Genomic DNA, 22,380 nt, shown 5'->3' with positions numbered 1-22,380 from the left:
AGACAAGGCCATGTTAATAAAGGCTGCATCTGTTGCAGGACAATCAGTAAAAAAAATTACCCATGAAAACAAAGTGTTTCACTATAAATCCTTTATATACTGTAGCTTGAGATGGCTGCCACCTATGGGTCAGATGCTTGCCTGCCACCATTAAGCAATTGGTAATTAAATATATTTTTTTTTCCGAAAAAGTGTAAAATTTTAGAAAACATTTTTCACGAAAATAAATTGTCACGCACAACGAGTCTGTGTGCAAAATGTCAGCTCGATTGGATCACGGGAAGTGGGTTAAGAAACGACCGAAAGATTTGCACGGTCGTAAGCAAGCAAGCAAGCGCGCAAGTGAACTTAATATAAATGATTTAAAAAAGGCTGCATCTGTTGCAGGACAATCAGTTTCAAAGACAATACGTTTATTCAGTTTAACACGTAGGCTTTCGCGAGCAGTATCATCCATAAGGTTTTTTTGGGTTCGACCGCCTGACGAAGCTAGTCGTACTAAGATTGTAAATGTTGTGGCTTGGCTCTCCAACACACCGGTGTGCTGTACTAGTGACGAATTGGCCACGTTCTGTTCACATGACAACCCTTACTAGTTGGCTGTGTCGGGTGGTGGCGGGTTTAACGACACATTTATATATTTACACGATCTCACCCAAAACACCTCTATTATGAATGCGTATATAATTATCAGAGCATGCTTGTTTGCATGTTTTGCCACACGTACGTGTGGTTAATGCAGACTTGATGCCTGGCAAAGGGTATCTATTTGAACATCTTAACGCCTATTTTATTATCAGAAAGGGTATAAACCTCCGATTCGCACGATTGTCTACGTTCGGCGCACAAGTCCAACGTACAAAATATAGCACTGGCCGTAGGCAATCGGGCAAATTCGACGACATGTCTGTTGTTTCTGGCGAGAGGAACTTTGAGCTGCTCGGCTCTTCTCCTGTGGTGGAGAACGATCCAACCGGGGGACAGCCACCGTTGACTTGCCACGTCGTCAATCTCGATTTGAAGTTTCCGTGACTGCAGGTATCCACACACTTTGGTTCTTTAGGTAAAGTCACGTAGGTAGAAAATAAAATTAATTTAATCACGACGTTTCGGGCGCAACACAAGCGTCCGTCAACAGGTAGGACAACCACAGCAAGAAACAATTGCTGAAGTGGGCAAAAGGGCTGTTGTGACAAGAGGCTATATAGCTAAGAGAGGGGGGGAGGAGCCAGGGAGGAGAGACAGGGAGGGTGGGGGTGTGGGGTAGGGGGAGTGGGGGCTACAAGTAAGCAACAAGCATGGCAAAAAAGGCCGGGGTGGGGAGGAAATCGATACTCGTTTTCACGACCACCGAGGGTTGATTGAGCCGAGTTTCAACCTCCGGACCGGGGGTTGAACTCGCATCCTACCAAACGCGAGTCAAATGTTTCCTAACGGTGCAATTTTCTCGGATGCAGTTCAAGAGGAACCTTCAGTGATTCATTTAGAAAGTCACGTCCAGGTCAATGTCGAGTGTTGCTTTTGGACTGTGAGACTGGCACACAGTGGCCTCTCCTCCATGCACTGCTGTGCCAAGACGTGTGATGTTGAGATGTATAGCAACCGAGAGAGTGTTTACTGTAAAATGTGCCTGTGTATTAAAAGCACGGCCAAAAATAACGACGATGACACATAATACTGTACACAACAGTTGCCATTTTTTTATCTCTCCCATGAGTTCATAAATACGAAGTCTCACACCACAAATCAACTCTATACTCATTTCCCACACAGTAACACTCTACTTACCGACTGGTGTTGTTTCCATACATTACACATTATTCAGGAAAAATGTCAGTTGTGAATGCTCTATTTGTAGAAGTTTCAACAACACCTTGATTCTAAAATATATATATATACGGGCGTTCAAATTAAGCCTAATATGTGGAACACACCTGGGAATACGGCCGATGAGGAGACGGAGCGAGAAATCTGCCTCTGCACAGCAGCGAGACGGATTGCGGGAAGGTCTTCCTCCAGGAGCAGAGTGATAACGCCTCATGATTTGACCATGATCGGTAAATTGATAATTTGGTGAATTTACACTTGTCAAAACTTTTCATCTTGTGGTCAGTACATTTCTATTTTCGAAATTTAATTTAGAAATTGATGTTGTTACACAAAGGACTTGGTATTCGAAATGTTTAAAGTTAGGCAAGGATTAATCCACCAGCATCAACAACCACCTGTGCTGATGCTTTGGACAGAGCTGGGGAGGGTGAATGGAACTCCCAGAATGCAATGCAATGTGCCACTTCCAGTTTGGCAAGTGGTTCCGACTTCCTGTGTGTGGCTTTAAACAAAAGATGACACAGAGGCAAACTCCCATGTAAGATGTATATATATTTCCCCTTTTTGGAATTTACAAGCTGTTAACAATGTTAACAATGTTCATTGATATTTCAAAACTGAGTCACTGTTAACAGAATTCAAGCACAATCAATTTATGTTTACAAAAAATTTAACAACATCTACAGCCTTCTTGAGAGAACTTAAACCATTTTTTATTAAAATCTGAACACATTCAGTATTTTAAAATAATTAATAATAAATATTGATTATGATGGTTACAGTTTGGTTGATAATGATCCTGTGTTGACAGAAGAGATCCTGCATTAAACAAAATAGCTCAATCATTCCACACAAATGTACAGGAAAATTGGCCTCTTTGAACCGACAATCTGTAGAAAAAAGAGTTAATTTTATCAAAACTTCCACACTTAGAACTCTTCGCACACCCGTTACCACGAACATATCTCCCCGATACGCAGCCACAGGGAAAACGTACACATCCATCAGTTTGAAATGGAATCTGTGCAGTCGGAGATAATTGTTGAGTTTCAGTTCTTGGCCAGGTTATGGCCGTTAATTCCTGAACAGTTGACGGTCACGCAGAAAGCTGCCAGTAAAGTGCCGAGCGGACATTCACGGTCGTCTGTCCGGGAGGCATTCAATTCTAAACGCCTCAACGCCATCAGGTGAATTATTGTTCAGTATAATTTCACCATTTTTAGCGATTTGTAAAAAAAAAAAAATCTTGGTGCTCTTTAACGCTTGCGCTTTTATCCTGTACGTTGTATTTATGTTGGAGTCGTCCAGTCGGCATTGCATGGTAATATTTACTCACACGTATACTAAAAGCGTTTTTTTCATATTTTCGCTTATTTCCGTTTGCATAGATTTATTTTGATTGTTGTCACCATATTTGTTTTTTCAGTGTCAATTTCGCTTTCTTGTATAACTACGTATACGCCAGATTTTCCTTTAAACTTTTAGTATTTGGTCTCACAGGGTTCTCACCCGCTTCAAAAATTAAATCCATCCCATACCTGTCAACCCATACGGTTTACCTGTATTCTTGTACAGTTTTTAGGTCCATACAGCGTACAGCCATATCAATACGGGCAAAAAAATTATCTATTTGTTTGTGCTTCTCCCTTGTGATGGGACTTTGTAGGATGAACGTTGAGATTTATAACGGACACGGGGTGACCAATAAGGTCTGAACTGGTCTGTAATAAGGTAGGGTACTGATAAGGGGTTGACAAGGTATGCCATCCACTTGATCGATCGGATTGATAGCTTCAACCTGTTCCCGTCCGCTCGTCTACGGCGGCGACTACAAACTACATCCCCGACGCCGGCGGTCCCGGGGCAGCGCTCACGAGGGGCGACCGCGTCCGGAGAGCGAAGAAAAAAAAATTCGTGAGCCGGGCAAAAGCAGTTAGGCTCCGAGCGGCACGCCCCGCACGCAGCTCCGGAGTAATAACGCGTCTGGGGCGGTCGCGACTTCACCAGCGACCTTCACGAAATCCCGCGGCCACGGCAGGGAGCGGGGTGATGAGGGGGGGGCACCACCGGAGAGTGGGCGCCCGCTGCTTTCGCTCATCTCAAATTCCCGTAGGGTTTTTTTTGGGGGGGGGTTGTTGTTTCCACCCACGTAACGTATATGCCACGCCACCCTCCACCGCACCCTCCACCGCAGCCCCTCGCACCCCCCGCTTTTCTTAATTTACATTTAGCCCTCGTTGAAATTCAGTGGGAGAACGAGCGCGTGCGGCGGAGAGAGCGAGAGAGAGAAAGGAAGGGAGGCGCGCGATGTCTCGCCGTGTTGGGGAGGGGGGGGGGGGCTACGCGCGGCTGTGCGAGCCGGCGCACGTCAGCTCCCGCTCGGTCTTCTTATCGTCCTCGTCGTCCGCCAGCCAGCGGTTGCAGGGAAAGGTGAACGTCTGCCCGGCCACCTCGTCCCTCACCTCGATCTCCGCCAGGTGCCAGCCGGCGCCCAGGCCTGTCGGCGAGACGCGCCGCGACTGTGAGAATGGGCGCTGCATGGGGGTGTTTCATTAACACAGGCAGACAGACAGACAGACGGACGGACGGACGCGCACCAAACGCGAGCCCGGACACGCGCGACTAGAGACGCACGCTGCCCCGGGTGGAGCGCTGTCTGTTGGCGAGCGCCCGATGGACGCCGGGGCGGCACGCGAGGGAGCGGTGTGGCAGGTGAAGAACAACAACAACACAAAACCTCCTGCGGCTGCGTTTGTTCGCTTAGTCACGATGTCTGCCCTGCCGTGCCACGCTGGATTGACGTGGGCAGAAGCCCAGACCGACTTCAGATGCCACATTGCTGGATTGATGGCATCGCAGCGCAGCGATTGCATCTCTTAGGACATGCAGGACAAAGATCCCCCGTATAGCCTTAACAGACTTTTGGGGCAAGTGCTGTACGTGAGCACCTATGAGCGATGGTCGGCACGGCACACGAGGGGGTGGGTGACCAACGTCGCACTTGGCCGCCTTTGTCTCCCCAGTGGGCGAAGTTTTCACACCGCACCAGGTACTCATTTGAGGCTGAGTCAACCTAGGGGAGGCCCAGGGACTAATTCAGGTAATCGTCACTGGTGTTGGCCGTGAGCGAGAATTTTTAACGCTAGTCGCCGGGTTCGTAGCAGACACACACACAGACACACTCACACACAAACCCCGTGTAAGCCTATAGACTACGGGAGCAAGTACTTTAGCGAGTAGCCATGAGTACTGGAACAGCGACTCGATCCCTTGCCGAGGTGCTGCACGAACCACTTCACCTGCTCGACTGCGGAACTCATTACCCTCGTCGTCTTTCCACCTGATTACAACTCGCGGTACTTTACGTAGAAACCCTCAATGAAATTACCACATTCAGATCTGCTTTGCCGGCGGTAATTAGATTCGCCATCGCCCTCGACCTTTCGTGAGCTACTTTCAATTAAAGCGAGCACCGCGGAGACTCAGGGGTAGGCGACACTGCGCTGGAACCGCTGACACCCTCGGTTAAATTCCGGGTTTCAGCCGCCCACGATCAATGCGGGTTTGTAAGCGGAGTGAGTCGATTGTCGCACAAACTATCGTATTAAATGCGTGTTTTTTTTCTTTACACAAAGTTTCAACATTTGGAATAAAATATCAGATTGACTGCCAGGCATATGTCTGCGGCAGGGCATGTGGCAAGTGTGTCCCTGAGTGTGTGATTAAAAAAAGGTCACTTGAAGGAATCTCGGCTGGAGTTCTGTGATATCTCCTTCAGCGGACCGTTCTCCAGCATTCGTAAAGGGCACGTCACCTCGTCGTCGCGAGGTGACGTGTGTATGTGTGTGTTTGTTAAACTTCTTTCGCACCGTACGTAGCCAACCGTGCTAATCGGGAGGTGCAGGTTGCACAGCTGGAAGAAATCGGGGGGAAAATACAAAAACAATAAAAACAGTAGCAAGAAAACAAGATGATGACAAAAGAAGAATAGGCTTTAACCTTTCTGGCAATAAAATAGGTGTTAGAAAGAGTAAAGTCTATAAAGCCTAGTGCTGATGTTTACACACCGCACCAGGTACTCATTTGAGGCTCAGTCGACCTAGGGGAGTCCCAGGACCGATTCAAGTAATCGTCACTGGTGTTGGCCGTGAGCGCGAATCAAACTCGGGTCGCTGGGTTAGCATCGCAGAACACCGACCACTGTGCTACGGCTCCTGCACACACACACAGACACACACAAAAAACAAAGATCCCCCATATAGCCTTAACAGACTGTAGGGGCAAGTGCTGTTAGCGAGCACCTATGAAGGCCGGAACGGTACACGAGGAGGTGGGTGGCCAGCACCACGCCCGACCGCCTTTGTCTCCCCAGTGGCGATGTTTACACACCGCACCAGGTACTCATTTCAGGCCGAGTCGACCTAGGGGAAGCCCAGGACCGGTTCAGATAATCGTCACTGGTGTTGGCCGTGAGCGGGAATCGAACCCGGGTCGCCAGGTTCGTAGCGCAAGCGCGCTAACCGCTACACCACCGCTCCCCACACACAGAGACACACACACACACGGCAGCAGCAGCGCCGCGCCAGGCCTCACCCTTGCTGTCGTGCCACACGCGCAACCTGGACAGGCGGCCGAGGCTCTTGTGGTCGGCGAAGCGGAACTCGTCCGTGCGGCCGCTCTCGAACTTGTTCCCCCCGCTGAGCGACGAGCTCAGGGCGAGGGGCCCCGAGTCGCCCGCGTCCCCGTGCAGCGCCACGAACACGTTGGCGTCCGTGGCCGCGCCTGTGCGGCGACGCACAAAGCGCTCGTCACAAATACGAACCGCGACCACGTCGCTGACCTCGTCGACGAGCGTGAATCCGTCGAGCGAAACTCCTGTCATCATCTTCACGGCGGCGGCGGCGACGGCTTCTGGCTGTCCGTCGGACAAAGACGGTGGTCGCTCGGCGCTTTCAGATGCGGCTTCCGCGGCCGTCTGGAACCGATGCTCTTCCTTGCGATATTCGGAAGCCACTGGGAGCTATGCACTTTTAAAATCTCGACTGAAAACTCATTTCTTTAGAATTAATTCCTGTGTTTAGTTTGATGTCCTTCACCCGCACCCGCGATTAGCACGGTTGGCTACGTACGGTGCGAAAGAAGTTCAACGTGCGTACGGCAGCAGCACGGCAATGGCAGCAGCAGCGGCGTGCTGCTGGGAAAGGTGCGAATAATGAAAAACTGTTCAAAGGACGAGCAGAGTTTATATCACTGAGAAGTCTGGTTCAGATGTTCCGTGCTGGATTCTACGTTAGTAGAGCCAACGTGGGTTGGTAAACGGGGGGCATCCAGGGCTGGTTCAGATATCACTTGCCACTGATGTTAGCCGTGGCCAGCAATCGGACTCAGGTCACAGGACAGTGGGTTATGAACTACTGCGTCACCGCTCATGTTATTAGACTGAAATCTAAAATGTAATCATGTGTTATCAGTTCGTACGGTTAATTATGATTAGCCGCGATTTATCCACTTCTGGATGAAGTCGTCCGTGAACCATCGCCACCTCTCACTGTCTGGAAATGCAACAATCCACCTAATGCCTGCGCACGGGCTAATTTAATCACTCCATCTCCACGGTGGGGACGTGCTCTCAGACGCGTTCCCTTCTTTCGGCCGCCACTCCGCCGTTAGCCTCGACCACGATCCGTCGTTTCGAGCCACGATGCCCCCTGGCCGAGCGAGCCGATTTTCCCCCAACAATAAACACGCTGCTTTGTAACAAACAACCAAACCCTACAATCCCTCGGTGCGTTTTTGTCATTCAATCTTAACGTGTGCGCACGCGTTGTTGACCTTCCCCCCCCCCCGACTGTTTACGTGAGCTGCGTCCCGCGATTTTTGCCCGAGTGAGCCAAGCACCAAGCCACGGTCGGGCTATTCACTGCTACGCGAGCTCCGTGTGAGCTAGAGGTCAACCCGCTCTTCGGTGGCAAGCACCTGGTAATGCAATTTGTAACAAACGGAACACACGGCAGAGGGTCACCTGCACAATTGACCCCTGAAAAATGAACATTTTGCCCAGACGTAAGGCGACATCTATGTCCGGGCAAAAGGGCATTATTATTATTGTTGTTGTTGCATCCTCCGGTCGTGTCACTCGTACCAATCAATACACACACACGCACTGGTCTCGTGTGGCATCACCCCAGCTGGCTTAAATGGGTCTCCTTTTTGTCAAATTCCAACCATTCTCAATTTACCAACGAATGAAGACTCCCCATGCCATCATTGGTCATGGGGGGCTTTGTGACCATACTTCAGCAAGCCGGTTGGTGTGGGCTTGTGTCAAGGTGGGGGGGGGGGGACGGTACCGGTTTTGATATAATCCGCCACTTAAGGGGTTACGCTCACTCGGCAACGAATTGCCTAGGTTTGGCAAAAAAAAAATAGCACGATGGCAGTCTACAAGGAGGCGATGGAAAGCCCCGTGGCCTGACGTAGGAAGCAATGAGTGAGCGACCTTGGAAATACGCACCGCCGATTCGCACGGTTGGCTACGTACAGTGCGAAAGAAGTTAAACGTGCAATACGTACATACTGCTTCTCTGCACGGTCCGCGAAGTGCAACACGTGTGGATCATCAAGGTCACGAGGCTTCAATCCCCGCATGGAGAAACATTTTATCGTGACATTTCATTTGATTGCCACTGGAAAGGTTCTTTCCCAGCATCGTGATCTCTGTCACAGGGAGCCAGGTCTGATAATTATGGGCCTGGATTTATCCTCTGGATTATTCTTTTTTTTATCCTGATTTGTATGAATTTTGTAAGATGATTTCAATCAACTGCTAAAATTACAGTCCGTGTAAACCTAAAACATTTTAAAAGCCATCTTGAACTTAATTTCCTTCGAACTGAACATTGCACCACGAATCATGTGTTAGGCCCCAGACTTTTCTGTCACCCCCTCCATGGAATTCGCATGGCAAGCCGATGGGGCCTACATCCGTTGCTATGGAGCCACTGCAGCATCAACGGCTGAATTAACAATACAAAAAAACTGTCCCCCAAGATAACAGCAGGGCGGAGAGGGAAAATCACAAGTCGCAGCCCACTCATTATTTGCGGGGGGCCGAATCGCTGAGGTCGAGCCCCCCACCACCCCCCCAACTACTTGTCCCGCTCGGACGTACCCCTGACTTTGCTCGTCTTCACAGCGATGGTGTACGTGGTCTTAGACGGCGGGTCGTTGCCTGCCCCGGCCACGGCTGGCAGCTCCCACACCAGCTTCTTGTCCCCCTTGGACTTTGAGATCCAACCGCTCAGCTTGAACGCCGTCACCTCGAACGTTTTCACGTTCCTCAGCAGAATCTGAAAATAACAACAATGGCGTCGACGCATGTATATATATAAACAAAAATCCGGCGACATGAACGCGGACTGTAAAAACAATTAGCGGCCGAAATAAAACGTGACTGGCTGGGAAAGCCGGTAGCTTTTGTAATGCCTATGTGGCGTAACGTGTAAAAATGTATAGCAGCCAAAGACTCTAAACCAAAGTTGATTCTAAATGTGGGGGGACAAACCGGAGGACCCGGAGAAAAATCCACGCGACCACGGGGAGAACACCCGTAATATGATGGTCCGTGTGTGTCCTTGCCGTCGATAGTAGTCAAAACTTTCCTAAACCCGGCTTACTCATGTGCCTGTTTGGCCTATAATTATTCCATTATTCTGTTCCCAATGATTTTCGTAACAAAAATATAAAAATGTACACACGAGCGGTAAGAATCAACTATGCTCAGAAAAGCTATTCAGCAGTGGATAGCTCATGGCTGATGATGACCTTTTCCAGGAACCAGTCTGGGCGGCTGCCCTTCCCGTCGCTGCGAACACGCATCTTCTCCAGCCGCCCCACGTCATCCATCTCCATCGCAAACACGTCCTTGTGTCCCCTCTCGAACCTGCGTGGGGTTTACGCGCCACGCCGTCAAGGTGCGGTGGTGGCGGTGGTGACGATGGTGGCGGTGGTGGCGGTGGTGGTGGTGGCGGTGGCGGTGGTGGTGACAGTGGCTGTGGTGGTGATGACGACGGTGGCGGTGGTGGTGGTGGCAGTGGTGGTGGTGGTGACAATGGTGGCAGTGGTGGTGACGATGGTGGCGGTGGTGGTGGTGGTGGTGACGATGGTGGTGGTGATGGTGGCTGTGGTGGTGGTGACAACAACGGTGGTGGTGGTGACGACGGTGGTGGTGACGATGGTGGCGGCGATTATCACGGTCGGCTACGTACAGTGCAAAAGAAGTTCAACATACAGTACATCGCACAGAGAGATGTCCTCGTCGTGCACGAGACGTCGAACTCCGGCTCAGACCTAGCGCAGGTGACGCTGTAACTCCGTTGCCGCGGCGCCGTCACTCACCGGTCCTCCCCCTTGGCGAGGGTCACCTCTGGCGTCGCCCCGTTGGCTCCGAACAGCGTTACGTGCAGCCCCGTGTCCGTGCCGGCCCCCGGAGAGTCCCCGGTCACCACCGTCACCTCGTAGCTCACCTGTGGACAAACGGCGAGCGCACGGCACGCAACCCCTTCGAGCGACTCGCTAACCGACCGACGAACCCTCACGCCCCGACCGTTGCAGCCGACCCTCATCACGACCAGCGCAACGTGGACCGGCGCTCGAACGAACCCACCATTCCATCTGAGCTAGGCAACTGAGGCCTTAACAAAGTGAAACCACGGGGCCATCGACTCATCACACCTGAGAAGCCGATTGAATCGCAAGCGGCCGTAACCCCCCAGATTCGAACCCCGGCAGTGTCTCTAACATAGCCGTCGCCAACACACCTCGTGCCTCTGGCCACCTCGTCTCAACCTCTCTTGTTCTTCACGCCAACACGACCCCGGGAGCCACCGGCTGTAAGGCCCGGAGCCAAAGTGGAACTTGCGCGACAAGCATTCGGCGCGGACTGGGCTTCTTGAGCGGCAGTCGTTTGATTACGGGGCGAGGAAGAGTCGTGCCTGTGCAGTGCTTGAGCCCCGCTTAATTCCCTGCCTTGCATCTGTGAGTTCCTGCAGCCGGGCTGCCTGATAACCTGCCACAATCAATCAGGCCACTTCAGCAGGCAACGGGAAGGTGTGGGCCAATGACCGCGTAGAAGGTGGGGGAGGGAGGGTGGAGTGGGGGGTGTTGGGAGAGCTCAGATGAGCTGGAAGTAGAGACTGAGAGAGTCTCCGACCTCAGCAAGATTTATTGCCGCGACGCACGGCCATTCGTCAAACCCGCTGGAAGCCGGGAGCGGCGGCGCAACAACGGACGAGACCGGTGTGATAATACGCTGTTTCGTCTGTAACGGTGGTCGTGCTCAATGAAAAAAATACGCTCTCTGCAGAAGGAAAAATTTCAATATTTAATTAGGAACCCTGCTGTGAGACGGTTTAATTAAGGCCACGGTGATGTCCGGTTAAAACCGCGCAAAGCCCGCGACGCTGCAGAAGATCCAGGTCGTTTGTGAGGCCTCGCTTGCGCTGTGCGAGCTGCTGGTGCCTAATGGTCACAGTGGATCGCGCATTGACTGTCGCCGATTGCATTCTACGCGGGCGTCCATGTGTCCGCATTGACAGTGCGGCGTTATTGCACTGTGATCAGAGTTACAAATTGTGCCGCGTCAGTTTCTGCGATCAGAGTGCTTGACACAAGACCAGAACGATGCCTGCCCACACCCCCGCGGAGGTTCCATCGAGCCCATCATCCCTCTGAGGTCCGTAAAACTGGTTCCACTTTGCGAGATATCAACATTGGTCAGACCGTCACGCTCCTCCGTGGCATTGTGGGATTTCCCCCACAGGTTCAGCACCAACTCCCACAATGCGGCGATGTAACGCTCAATCCAGCACCTGCACACATTCTGGTTTCATTGCTCCATCTCCGCAGCGGACGACCCGATCTGGGGTTGCAGAGGGTTAACCCGAAACGGCCGTTTCCACACTACGCGAGTGTCATTAGTGACCGACGCTTCATCATCAACGTGACGTGCGCGTCACTTATTCGCGGCGCGAGCGCGCACACACCTTGGGTTTGGAGTTGGCGAGCTCGGCGTCGCGCACGTTGAACACTCGCGCCGTCTGCCCGTCCGCCCGCGTGCGTGACAGCCAGCAGTGGCACGGGAAGCGGAAGGCCACCCCGCGCGTCGGCAGGGACAGCGTGAACTCGTCGACGAACCAGCTCGACTCGGACGACGACGTGCCGTCGTGGCCCAGCTGGCGGCAACGGAGGAAGACAAAACACACAAGAGACGCCGCGTTTCCGCCACCGCCGCTGCCGCCCAGCAAGTGTGCCAAAACCCGGCCTGGACCCACAGGGAGAGGGGTTGCGTTGGCCGGTGGTCGCCCCCTGCTTGCGAGGAACGCCATGGGAACCCCTGTCCAATTATAGCGAAACAATGTTTTACTTTGCTAGGTAAGGCCACTGAGCTACGTAGCACTTTTTCAGAAGCGACCTCGCCACAAATGACAGCTCAACGAAGTGGCTTTCCACGTGGAAACTTATAGCAGCCGATACGCAAACTCCACATATACAGCAGGTGTCAGGGTCGGGATCGAACCCACGACCTTCTGTATACCAGGCGCGGTAGTTAACATCTCCTAGCCACCGTGATGATGAGAGAGAGACGCAAACTGCAAAGATACAGCAGGCGTCAGAGTCGGGATCAAACCCACGACCTCCTATATACCAGGCGAGGTAGTTAACATCTTGTGGCCAGGCACCCAGGCCCCTTTGGCCAACGAGCCTTTCCGGTGGGGTCGCCCCGCACCGCACCGCCCACCTCCACGCTGGTGACGTCGCCCACGTCCAGGGACTCGAGGCGGAAGGAGCGCGTGGAGCCCGGGGAGAAGACGACGGGGCCGTCGGCATTGTCGAGCCACAGGCGGGGAGTGCGCCGCTCGGCTCGGCCCCACACCACCACGAAAGCGCGGCCCGGCGCGCCCTGAGCCTTCTCGCGGCCCGTCGTCACCGCCACGTGGTACGGCAGCGCTGCGGGCGAGGAGGCGGCGTCGTTAGTGACTTCACGTCTACGAGCTGGGTGAGAATGCAAGATGCCAGGACAGGTCTTATTTTCCAGCGTGGTCCGGGGCTGGCGGGGCAACAATCGCTATGTACGTACGCATGTTGACGAACTTATTTCGCACAACGTGCGCAGCCAACCGTGCTAATCGGAGGTGCGCGGTGCTATGCACGTTCCCGATTGGGTAATGTGTGGCCAAAGGTGGCGGTGACCGTGGGAGCACCGGTGACGATGACGATGTTGATATCGGTCCCTGATTAGCGGGTGGCATCGGCAACACACCCACTTGGCGCCGTGGACTGCCGGGGCTACGTTCCGGGGTTTTGCGTGAGCCCCCCCCCCCCCCTCCACGAGCCACAGCAAGCCGCAGCGAAGAGTCACGCGAGGAGTCCATGACTCACTTGGGCCCTCGTATATTGTATCCTCGACGATGCTCCGGCGCCGGCTCGACGCAGACGGGGCCGCCTGGTTGGCCGCGCCACGCAGGCTGCCACCGGCCGAACTGCGCAGGCTCCGCACCGAGCTCCCCACGCTCGACTTCTCCCCGTCGTAGCCCTGCGAGGGAGAGGAACGGCGAAACGCCAGCGACGGTGAAACGATAACGGTCACTCACTCCGCTTATTCCTGAAATGTTCCCAGTCCCATCACAGTGAACTCAGAAGCAGAACGACGGGGGGGGGTGGGGGAGGTGAGCCGGAACAGCCGCTGGGATGGACGGCGACCGCGAACGGGAACTATTAAAACTACGATTTTTGTTTAATTTTACCAGGTAAGGCCCACTGAGCTATATAGCTCTTTTCAGAAGCGACCTGGCCACAAATGACAGCCCAACATTTTGAAACAACGTGCGTTTAAAGTATTTGGCTGTTATAAATTTCGACACGACGATAAGCCACTCCGTTGAGCCATCGTGGGTGGCCAAGTCGCTTCTGAAAAAAGAACTATGCAGCTCAGTGGGCCTCACCTGGTAAAATAAAAATAGTTTAGTTTACGGTTTAGTTTTGGGATGTGAACTCGCGACCTTCTGACTGCAGGCACGGCGCACTGACCATGGCGCCACGCGTCCACGTTGCAGTCAACAACAACTGCCGCAAAAAAAAGTGTCAAGTCGCAAGAGTTGCCGTTTGAGCTGTTTTTTTCTCTCGGTTTATTAATTCTACGGCTCAACCAATGATCCCAAGGCACGCATGCCCCCCGCCCCCCACCTCTCAAGAACAGCTTGATAATGGAATCACGTTCTCGGCGATACATTTATTAAGAGCTGTGAAAAATTCGTAAAATTTGCTTTGCCGTGCCCTTTTTTTTTTCTTTTTACAAAAGTCCGTCTCGTCAGGTAAGTCTTGTTCGCGAGAGATCTGCTGACACCGATCTCAGGAGTAGGACATCGTTTAGCCGAGAATAAACGCAAGTGTAAAACTATAAAGACTTTCCGCAGTCTCTAATGAGACGGCACAGGTGGAGATGTATGCATCACTAGGCCTTGCCTGTGAAATGTGGTCAAGTTTTTGCTTAACCCACCACCATCGATTCAGCATTGGAAACATATGGGAAGTCCGCAGTGGTCATCCTACGGATGTACTGTTGACCCTGCCATAGGAATATGGAATTTTCACCACTGGCTCAGTGCTCACTTTAGCAAACATTTTTGACTACTGATGCTTTTTTCACACGAACATAACGTGTTAAATACGTAGGAGAGAAGCGACGTGGCGCTTAGCGCCCACACTGTGCTGTGAAGCTGGTGATCCGAGTGTGATTCTCAGCCACGGCTAACATCGGTGGCGAGTGATACCTAAACCGGTTAGATCCCATCCCTCCCCTTCACCGACCTCCACTGACCCAGTGTGGTGAAGCTTGGTGAAAGCAGCCGCATTACGGACGTGACAATGGGAGGTTTAGCATCCATCAGGGGACTGACAATTTTCATCATCATTATGTAGAGATGTTATCACCTACCGTCGACAACATCTACAACTCAGCGTTGCCCGCTGCAAAATAAATTTTAAAAAACACTCGCAGATCCAGACTGTGCCGAATAGCAAACCTCCACTACTGGGTATCACCAAAGAGTGGCCACCTGTCCTGGTTGTCGCTTGATCATCCTCTTCTTTCAGCAAGCTGTGCTGGGAAATCTACAAGTTGGACTTTAAAAGTCCGTTTTTTTTTGTGTCAGCTGAACAACAATAATAGAATTCACCACCATAGACATTGCGTTCACGTGCGGTTCTGCCCCTCTCCCTGGCACTGTGAGATAGTCTTCTTCTTCCCGCGACGCGTCCCTTAATTTTGCACCTCGGAGGCGGCAACCGCGGAAGTTACGTCACCGCACAAACAACAACTGTCACGGGGCTGGCGGTGGGTGGGGTGGGGGGTGAGCATCTGGCTTGCTGACCTTCACGTAGAAGGTCCTCTCGAGCTTCTTGTCCTCCTTGTCCTTGGAGAGCCAGCGCTCGCAGGTGAAGAGGAACACCTCGTCCGTGTCCAGGTCCTCCACCTCGACCTTGGACAGGAACCAGTCGGGGCTCGGCATGGAGTTGTCGTGCCGCACCTTGATCTTGTGGATGCGGCCCAGGTCGACGGCCTCCAGCGTGAAGATGTCCTCCTGAAGCGGCCGACGTCCGAGAGAGAAGGGGTAGGAGGGAGGGAAGCCCGTCGATGCTCAGGGTGTGCGCGGGGCGAGGATCAAGAAGTGAGATTTGGTGCCGCGGTGGCGAAATGTTATCGACCTCGCCTGGTATACAGGAGGTCGTGACGCCTGCTGTGTATTTGGAGTTTGCGCATTCTCTCTCCCCCCGTGGTCGCGCGGATTTTTCTCCGGGTCCCCCTGGTTTTTCCCTCCACATTTAGAATCAACGTGCATTTCGAATATTTGTCTGCTATAAATTTGCACGTCATAAGCCACTTCGTTGAGCGATCACTTGTGGCCAGGTCTCTTCTGATAAAATAACAAAAAAAATTGTTTAGGCTATAGTTCAGGTCCCACTAATTGACACACACACGCACGTACGCACCACATGGCCTGCAATACCTGGCCCTTCTCAAACTTGTTGGAGTGCGTCTCGGACTTGCTCAGCTTGCGCTCGCCAGAGTCTCCCTGGTCGCCGTAGAGGGTGACGAAGACGTTGGCGTCCGTGCCGGCGCCTCGCACGCTGCCCGTGTGCACGCGCACCTTGTACTTGTGAGCTGCGCGCGGCAGGGGACGGGGGGGCAACGCGTGAGAGCTCCGAGATCATCACAGGGAGACAACGGCGGTCCTCCCCACCCACCCACACCCACCCCCCGGGTTGCCATTGGAAACCGTTGTGGGGGGTGGTGGGGCGGGAGCGGCGAGCGGTGTTGTTAACGAGTGCCCGAGGGCGGATGTGGCCAGCACCACGTGCAGCTTCGAAGAAGAAGCTGCAATTTTACTTTGGATGAACAACTAATGTCAGTAACAAAGATAAACAATTTTTATGTTTTAGTTGTATATTGCTTTTTACATGATTTGTTTACCTCTCCTAAACTATGCACTCCGATCGTGTTTTTGTATTGTTTGCTGTTGTAACGTTCTGACCCGCCCCTACTGGATTCCTCCAGCATACATAAACATTCCAATTCTGCGATCATCTCTTTGCGTTTTCATCGGCGAGCATCGAGAAGCCGGCCTAACCGCTGAAACCCGGATTCAAAAGCCGGGCCCCCCCCCCCCGACGCGTTGCTGGCTCAGTGCCCCTGACCCCTGGGCAGAGGTCGCAACCGGGTACCCGATACCCCTACCCTACCCGATACCCGGCTACCTGTACCCGGCCGGGTACGGGTAGTCGTTTGCGACCCTGGTGCGACCGGGTACGGGTAGGCCGTGAGTCACTGGTGAGTAACCGTTTGTCACTCATTTCGGGTAGGGTACGGGTAGGGAACGGGTACCCGTACTCGACTGGGTACGGGTACGGTTACCCATTTGTGACCCTGGTGCGGCCGGGTACGGGTACGGGTAAGGAATCAAAGCCCGTTTGCGACCTCTGCCCCTGGGGTGGCAGGGCCCCCCCTCCCGCCGCTCACTCTGGAGGACGTCGTCCAAGACGCTCTCGGCGCGCTTGAGGCTCCCGTCGCGCAGCACGCGCTCCTGCACGACGGCGCGCGGCACCAGCTCCCGCACCACCTCGCCGTCGTCCTCCGAGCGCGCCAGCCAGCGGCCGCACGGGAAGCTCAACGTCTCCGAACCCTGCCCGCCCGCCCGCAACAGCCAGCGTCAGCACGGTGGTGGTGATGACGGTGGTGGTGGTGGTGATATTGGTGGCGATGATGGTGGTACTGGTGGAGGTGCTCGTGGTGATGATGATGGCAGTGGAACTGGTTGTGTTGGTGGTGGTGGTGGTGGTGATGGTGCTGGTGGCAGTGATGGTGATATTGGTGGAGATGATGGTGGTTACGGGTGGAGGTGCTCGTGGTGATGATGATGATGATAGTGGTACTGGTTGTGTTGGTGGTGGTGGTGGTGATGGTGATGGTGTTATTGGTGGCAATGATGGTGGTTACTGTTGGAGGTGCTCGTGGTGATGATGATGATGATAGTGGTACTGGTAGTGCTGGTGGTGGTGGTGGTGATGGTGCTGGTGGCGGTGAGAGTTCTGCTGGTGTTGATGGTGGCAGTGGTAGTGGTAGTTGGCACAGTTGAGTGCACAGCTGCTGCATTTGCCAGTCATCTCAGTCAGTCAACCCATGCAACCTGGGACTGTCCCATGACCTCCTGCCAGCGAGCCTTGGACGCTTCACGTGACCTCAAAGTGCACCTGGCCTGGTACAGGCGCCGTGGTGATGTCACTGCGAATGGCGGGTGTTGTTGTTGGTAGTGGTAGCAGTCATGGTGGTGGTGTCACCAAAACACACAGGGCCTCATTCAAATCTAGACGACATGGTCACATCACGTCATCTTGGCAATGTTAAATTTTGACAAACAATCATAGTGGTGCTAATGATGATAACGATGATAGTGGCATTGATGTGATGATGATAGAGGGGGTCAGCCACGACGACGACGACGATGATGATAACGACGATGATGATAACGATGATGATGATAACGATGAGGATAATGACAACAGCATCCTTCCTTACCTTCCCTCCTCCGAGCAGCCTGCGCACGTCCAGGCGATCGAGGTGCCAGCCGGCGCTCAGGCCGGCGTTGTCGTGCCCCACGCGCACCTTCTCGATGGCGTCGCCCACGTCCTCCAGCTGAGCGTGTGGGCAGGACACCCACGCACACACACGGCCGCCCTCAACTCTGACCCGCTCAACCCAAGCTGAACGCCGGTGAGATGTTAACTGCCTCGCCTGGTATACAGGAGGTCGTGGGTTCGAACCAGACCCTGACGCCTGTTGTAAATTTGGTAGTTTGCGTCTCTCTCTCTCTCTACCCGTGGTCGCATTTAGAATTAACGTACGTTTAGAGTTTTTGGCTGCTCTACATTTAGATGTGATGAGTCCCTTTGTTGAGCTATCATTGGTGGCCAGGTCGCTTCTGAAAAAGAGCAATATAGTTCAGTGGGCCTTACCTGGTGAAATAACAATAGCTTAGTTTTTGTTTATTAGCCAGCAAGGGATCTAAAGATCTAGATAGACAGATCTCTGATATGTTTAAAGGTTGTACCGCGTGCTGTTCGGCAAACAAGTGCTGGCGTTTTGCTTCACGTGCTGGGATATTCAATCGTATTCAATTCAGAATTTCCCATGCCGTCGATTACTCCAGAGAACAGTTTAAAAAGGCCATTTATTTGAAACCTTAATTTCCCGCGCATGTTTCATCAGGAAACAAAATATTTCACGAACAAACAATCAAGCGGGCAACGACGTTCGTTGAGATTCTTCCGCACCGTAGCATAGCCAACCGTGCTCATCGCAGGTGCAGTAACGATCACATCGAGGTGACCCCACTTAGCCAATGGACGGTTCACCACGTGACGCATCGTAGTGGTAGTGGTGGTACCACTGCCGTGCCACGACAAACCCAAGCGGCGTGGGCCACGCACCTCCAGGACGAAGGTGTCGACGGAACCGCGGTTGAAGTGCTCCTTGCGCTGCTTCTTGCTGGGGCAGAGGCTGGCCTGGCGCGTGCAGCTGCCGTCGCGACCGTACAGCACCACGAACACGTCGGCGTCCGTGCCGGCGCTCGGCACGTCGCTCGTGCGCGCCGTGATCTCGTACGGGACGTCTGCCGGGTGGTGGGGTGCGGGGGCAGCAGAGGAAGGGTGTGAGACGCGTTCGGGACGACGAGTCGGACGAAATCGCAGCTGTTGTGGGAGTTGGGGGGGACGGGGGGGGTCGCCGGTGCCGGCTAACTCGATGCAGCAAATCTGGCTGTGACGGTCCCACCTGATGACGGAGACTTGTGTTGCCTCCGAAACGTCGTGATTTTATTATTTTATTTTTATTAATTTTAATTTCCTTTTTTACCTACGTGACTTTACCGAAAGAACTAAGAGTATACGACAGCGTCTATCATCTGCCGCAGTCAGCGTCCAAGCATCGCCGCGACTCGGACAAGCGCTCCGCAATTTGCCTGTCGCTGCTGGTGGAAATTCTGCGTTCCTATGGCAGGAGCCAGTCCGACCGTGGGACCCGTGTGGGATTGTTTTCTTCGGATTGGTTAAGTTCACGTCGGTTTGCTGTTGCCAGGTTTGTTGATCAATGGGGGTTTTTTTACCGCGCCAAATTAAGGCGATCCACTTGTGAGCTCCAGCTAAGCGCGACTCAATTCGAGGGTTGATTCTCCGTCAGGATGTTGAACTCGCGACCTTACAATTATGTGTCGTGCGCTCCAGCCAGAGAGACCGCCAGTCAGATAAACATTCCACACAGAGACATACACAATTACCGTTTGCTACCGTGATCCCTGAATATCAACGCTCTTATTTGTTGTAAATGGGTGAAGGTGGAGGCTTTAAAGTACTTTTTTGGTGGGTGATACCTGGTTGAAAATCCTGTTCCCACAACACAGTTGGCCTTTAGGTTCGTATACTGCGTAGATGCTGCACATGAAGTACCCCATTCTCCTGATTATAAGACGCAATATTTTCCACTGATATTTCATGTAAATTTTGGCGATGCATCAAATCATCTGGTCAGTGTGTGTGTGTATGTGTATGCCCAGATTGTATAACTTTACTGACATAGGGCATAGAATCTGGTATCATTACTGGCTACCGCTCATGTTAAGTGAAGGTCTTTCTCTAATTGAATTAAAATGAGCACGATGGAGGCTTCTGATACTCGCAAATCGCTCGCAGGCTTGCTCAACGTTCTACACACCGAAAATGAGAGACATGTCTGGAGTGAGTGTTACCAAATATCTTACGCACGGAAAAACCAAAAACTACTTTCAAGAGAAGTGAGGTTTAACCACCGAGAAGATGAAAATGATGAATGTGCAAATAGGACGTCCGATAGAGAGTATGGAGGTTACCTTGTGCCCAGAGATCACGCTGTTCCACCACCACCATCACCACCACCAACAGCAGCAGCGGAGAGACGGGAGGGAGAGTGCAGTGGCTTGGAGAAACCCAGGAGGCGAGCGGGGAAAGCACCCAGAGTTCACCATCGCACACGCACCGTCACCAGGCGGCAAACCTCACGACTGCAGCTCAGGGGTCACAAACGAGGCCCGGCCGCTAGGGCCAATGAAATTCTGCGTCAGGCGAAGGGGGGACTCGTCGATGGAGTCGCGAGGAGGCCGCCATTCTATCAAAATTCTTCTATTTCAAATCTGCGTATCTCCATTGGCAGTCTAAAGCCAATGTTGTTGGCCGGTTTATCCAAAGGGTAGCCACTGTTGATCTTCCAAAGATGATGAGGATTTGAGTCAATTCCTGACTGGGATTTGAACGCGAATTTTGTCCAAGCGATGCTGGAAGGTCACGTGTTCAAATTCCTTTTGGAAGTTGACTTGGTCTATCATTCTACTGGGGAAAGTAATATTGGTACCACCTTGTGGGAAAACAACAATGGTTATTCCATTAAGAAACTGGCCTCGACATATACATGTGGAATTTCCACTGCTGGTTTTAGGGTCGCCAATGCTTTGCCTTCATCTATATTGCTTAAAGTGATGAGTAGAATGCTCCGTGAATTATTAAATGACAGCAACGTCCTTTGTTTGTCCAGGGAAGTCTGAGTGAATCACAAGACTTGTTTTCCTGCATTGAGATATTATGCCAATTCATTTTTAATACAATGCATTATTAAAATTATTATTTTCAATAATTCAAACTATGAATTTGGCCAAGTTTTAAATGTGCTCAGTTATTATCGGCTCGACTGTTAAATGATTTAGGGACATTAATCTTTTAACTACGAATCATGTCTGTAGAACGCAAGCTCAAAGAAGATCGCAGAATTTAATTCACCCGAAAAGAAAGAACCACGACAGCCCATCAACGCACGCCGCTCCGACTCACACCGCACCGTGCCGGGGCTTTGCCTTGTCGGCAAACACACTAAAGCCAAAGCACCACGGTTAGACCCCACACCAACATTCACCAATACCTCGAGCAGCAGCAACAGCAGCAACAGCAGCAACAGTAGCAACAGCAGCAACACGGACTCTGACGCTGACGCGATCCCAACGCATTCCCAATTAACGTGAAACGTTGAGACCGACGTTCGGCTCGACGTTTCCAACCACGTGCCAACGTCAGGCCCAACGTCGCGTGTTTACTGGGGACTCGGCCGATACGAGGCCCTCGGACACAAAGAGGGCTTTCCCCAGTGGACCTGCATATCAAGCGGAGAAGCCAAACGTCGTTCTACCGTTACGCGCTCGTAAACGACACCATGGCTTGTCGTTTAAAATTCCACAAAAGGGAAGGTTCATCGTCGCTCTAGGAGGCCAACTCCCAAGTCACGCTGTCGTCATTCTGCTTCACGACCGCGTGGCAAAATAATTTTGTCCGGATCCGCCGCGCACCAGAGGGTGTTTATTTTTTTTACTTCATTTCATCGGATCTCATTTCTCTACGTATCATTTTTTTCGCAACGCAAATATGGAGCCAGCATGTGGGCTGCATGATGCATTCGCAGCAGACGAAGGCAATTGACGACGGGCCCAGAAATAGCCCTCACTTTGCGCGTAATTTAGAGTCAAATATGGGCAAACCACAGAGGCAAAGCAGGGTGGTCTTCACAATCAATGTAATAGCGAGCAGGCATATCCATTAAACGTACATTAATATTGTCCTCGCCAGGTGAGGCCAATACGTGTAATTGAATGCTCCCCTTTAAACCCATTTGGCTTCTCTCCACGTGCCGCGGAGCGGTTTGGACACCCGGGACGGTATCGAGCTGTTCGCTAGAAATGGACCGGCAGTATCAGTAATGATAGCCCTCCCTGAGGCCGCCTCGGGAAGGTGCTGCATTTGGGGATGTTTGGCCAATTCCTTGCCGAGTCATTTTTTTTGTTGCGTGGGAGGTAACCCAGAGGCGCCCGAAGAAAAGCCACTGACGCAAAGGATTAACGCTCTAATTCGAGAGGTTTGGCAACC

General features: G+C 52.4%; 1 protein-coding gene across 6 annotated transcripts in view; it reads right to left on the bottom strand.

The window, feature by feature from the left end:
• Positions 1-2,367: 2,367 nt before the first annotated feature.
• LOC133343872 (lipoxygenase homology domain-containing protein 1-like) overlaps positions 2,368-22,380 on the bottom strand; it is a 97,071-nt gene continuing 77,058 nt past the window's right edge. For 5 of the 6 annotated variants that reach the window (XM_061553813.1, XM_061553812.1, XM_061553815.1 and 2 more), the window contains 13 exons: positions 18,874-19,055; positions 17,963-18,079; positions 16,907-17,069; positions 15,897-16,051; positions 15,261-15,470; positions 13,270-13,423; positions 12,629-12,882; positions 11,874-12,062; positions 10,228-10,355; positions 9,655-9,772; positions 9,002-9,179; positions 6,424-6,612; positions 2,368-4,327 (listed from right to left, as the gene is read on the bottom strand). In XM_061553813.1, coding sequence (XP_061409797.1) covers positions 4,170-4,327; positions 6,424-6,612; positions 9,002-9,179; positions 9,655-9,772; positions 10,228-10,355; positions 11,874-12,062; positions 12,629-12,882; positions 13,270-13,423; positions 15,261-15,470; positions 15,897-16,051; positions 16,907-17,069; positions 17,963-18,079; positions 18,874-19,055 — 2,195 coding nt within the window. In that variant the 3' untranslated portion in view covers positions 2,368-4,169. The remainder of the gene's footprint in view (positions 4,328-6,423; positions 6,613-9,001; positions 9,180-9,654; positions 9,773-10,227; positions 10,356-11,873; positions 12,063-12,628; positions 12,883-13,269; positions 13,424-15,260; positions 15,471-15,896; positions 16,052-16,906; positions 17,070-17,962; positions 18,080-18,873; positions 19,056-22,380) is intronic. The other variant, XM_061553816.1, reaches the window with a different exon arrangement.

Source organism: Lethenteron reissneri, chromosome 18 (genome assembly GCF_015708825.2).
Source record: "Lethenteron reissneri isolate LAM-NWPU_2019-01 chromosome 18, ASM1570882v1, whole genome shotgun sequence".
In the NCBI taxonomy this organism is placed as follows: Eukaryota; Metazoa; Chordata; class Hyperoartia; order Petromyzontiformes; family Petromyzontidae; genus Lethenteron; species Lethenteron reissneri.
The sequence above is the reverse complement of the archived record's forward strand: the minus strand, read 5'-3'. Positions and strand labels throughout refer to the sequence as shown.